This window comes from Kryptolebias marmoratus, linkage group LG8, assembly GCF_001649575.2.
Source record: "Kryptolebias marmoratus isolate JLee-2015 linkage group LG8, ASM164957v2, whole genome shotgun sequence".
Lineage (NCBI taxonomy): Eukaryota > Metazoa > Chordata > Actinopteri > Cyprinodontiformes > Rivulidae > Kryptolebias > Kryptolebias marmoratus.
In genome coordinates, this window is record NC_051437.1 from 8,998,046 (window position 1) to 9,000,880 (window position 2,835).

Sequence of the window (2,835 nt, forward strand, 5' to 3'; positions counted from 1 at the left end):
TTCACCTGTTCCCACTCACCTCGTTATCTGCAGTCTTAAAAACCCGGTCACTCTTCCCATACCTCGCTGGTCCATTGTCTAAGGTTTGTTTGATGTTTGTCTCTTGTTTGCGTCACTCCGTGTTCCTGGTTCTCTGAGTTTTGGTTCCATTTATGTATTTTTATTTAGTTCTTGTCGGTTTGCTGCCACGTCAGCTTTTTTGTTTTCGTTCGTTTCCTTGGCTCAATAAATTAGTTTTTCTTTCTTTAATATGAGTCTGCATTCTGGGTTCGCCTCCGTCTCCACCGTTCCTGACAATAACATAATTTTATAAGAATTCTGGAGCTGATAACAGACTCATTAGTAAAACTTTCTACTTTTTTGTTCCATATTTTTGGTGACCTTCCTATCAAAAAAAGAAGTTAGCTTCTATCTTTGCTCATCCCTTTTTAATATTTTAAACAGAGTAATTATTTTATATTTTGGGATTTGAACATCATTTTCATAATCCATCAATAAAACACCCTTTCTTCTTGAAGTTACCAGAATTATTCATCCATAACTACACTGGTGATTTTGTTAATATGTAAATAAACCTCTTAAACCTAAAGTATGTTGTCTTTTAAGTTTCTTTCATGTGAAATTAATGTTCTAAGGCCTTAGTTAGCCCCAGGAACTCTAAGCATAAACCGAGCTGAGGCTAACATCTGAGCTAACGTCCAATATTGTTACTGTTTGTGTTCGTGCTCATCATGTGCTTATTTTTGTTGCACTCACTGAACAATAACGAAGTTCTTGTCTCATTCTAATGTTACTCAATAATAACAGACATCAGGTGTGTATCATAATAAACACAACTTATTTTGTCTGTTAAACCCTCCTAAAACAAATGTAAATGGTTGTTTGTCAAAACGACTTTATTATGAAGAAAATTCAAAACAGACAGTTTGAGTTTTAACTCACCCCACTTGCAAAACGCACTCCATTCTCAGCTGCTTTGACAAAACAGACGATAGACATGATGAAGTAAAGGAAGGCACAACCAATATCCTGCACAGACGAGGGAAGCAGAAGATGAGGCACCGGACAATATTTCACTTAAATATGTCTGTGTGTGTTTTTGTGTCCTTGTAGAAAACTCACAACCCGAACACAATCGCAATGGATCTTCTTGTCCCACTTCATCAAGAACATACCAAAGAAGATCATGGAAACGATCATCCCACCAAAGGGAACAGCAGAACAGCTTTTATTCATAGAAGCAGCAAAACAGGTGAGGGTTACGAAACTCAGGATCTGAGAAAGATAAGAGATGAGGAAAAAACAAGGGCAAAATGTTGGATTTTGAGAGCTTTTCTACTTTCATCAGGAGCCTGAATTTTCTTTGCTGCTAAATGTTGCAGACTATTTCTGTTAACAAAATTTAAGAGGTCTGCAGGTTAGTGGGAATTAACCTGGGTAATTATGAAATCTCAGTCTGTCTACAAACAGACTGAGATAGGTGCAGTCCTCTCATTTATGTAAAAAGTTGTCAGTGTGGGAAAACATGGAAACTGAGGTAGCCTGTGACTCACTGAATCTTTGTTTTTATAATCCTGGTAATGTTGCTGTCAAACGTCTTCCTGAACCACTTGAAACACACTGTATCAGGTAGACAATTCATGTTTTAATGACCAATAAAAGTCTAAATTAGACTAATAATAGAATATGACCCATTACTCTGTGTACTTTTTTCTTTTTTATATGAGAAAAAAATACATATTTACAAAAAGCCAACAAGAGGAGGATTACTTTATTTGATAATGTTCTTTTAAACTCAGCATTTGACTCTTCACTGCTATTTGAGAAAACAGATGGGAACTGATGGGTGAAAATTCTCATCTTCTGCTCCTGAGCCATCAGACCTACAGATCGCATTCCTGTCTAAAGAAAATTCAACAGGTCAGAACAGATGTCAGCGCATTCGTGACTGAAGCTTCATCTCCTCAAGCCTACACATCAGTATAAGTGCACCTATGAAACCGTCATTATGTTCATAGACACATCACTGAAGCTTATAAAAATGCTTATTAATAAGCTACACAGAAACTAAAAGCCACAGGTGAGTAAACCTACTACTTCTGTTGCCAGGAAGACTCCTTTCCGGGTCTTCACAAAGCTTTTAAGGTTCCCCAGGCAGTTGTCATCAAGTGTTTCATCCATCCTGTAATAGTTGACTGAGGCAGCAGCAGCAGGTTGAGTTAAAGTCTTGTGGTAGTGAAGGTCAGATGAAGCTTCCTGAAGCACTGCAGCTTTCCAGGCAGATGTGCTGAAGAATGGTTCATTTCTTTGAATGCTCAGGACTGCCTCTGCTGATCAAAAAGGTTTAAAGCAGGATGGGACACAGTATAACCTATGGGTGGACATTAGAAACTCTTACGAACAGACAATATTTAAACTTTCTTTTTTACGCATCAATGAACTGGATCAACACCAGATTATCAATTTTATTTATTTTTTAATACAAATTCTTTGGACTTAAAAAAAAGCGTACTCAATAGACTATGTCATAAACTAAACTTTTATTTTATAAAATACAGTTGAATTAAAAAACACATTTTCTACAAGACAGTGATTTCAGTCATGTGTTGTATTTTTATAATCCAGCTAATGTTACTGTACATTTTGTCAACAGCGAGTCCTAATTGGTGAAACATATTTCAACTTGGAGAGACTCACGACAAAGAGAAGCTGCAATTAAATGGTTTTATTTGACATGAATGACATAAGATATTTGGCGCTCGGACCTCGGCGGAAGACGCGAGTGTCGACAATAGCAATGCGCTTCGAGGAGAAGCTGAGGTTGAGCATTAGAGG

At 37.1% G+C, this 2,835-nt stretch overlaps 1 protein-coding gene across 2 annotated transcripts in view; it reads right to left on the minus strand.

Annotated features, from left to right (window-relative positions):
• The window catches only part of LOC112450308 (proteolipid protein 2-like), a 3,596-nt gene extending 1,332 nt beyond the window's left edge, over positions 1-2,264 (minus strand). For both annotated transcript variants that reach the window (XM_025004491.2, XM_037977057.1), the window contains exons 1-3: positions 2,095-2,264; positions 1,123-1,275; positions 943-1,029 (exon numbers count right to left, since the gene is read on the minus strand). In XM_025004491.2, the coding sequence (XP_024860259.1) occupies positions 943-1,029; positions 1,123-1,275; positions 2,095-2,181 (327 nt within the window). In that variant the 5' untranslated portion in view covers positions 2,182-2,264. The remainder of the gene's footprint in view (positions 1-942; positions 1,030-1,122; positions 1,276-2,094) is intronic.
• Between the last annotated feature and the right edge of the window lie 571 nt (positions 2,265-2,835).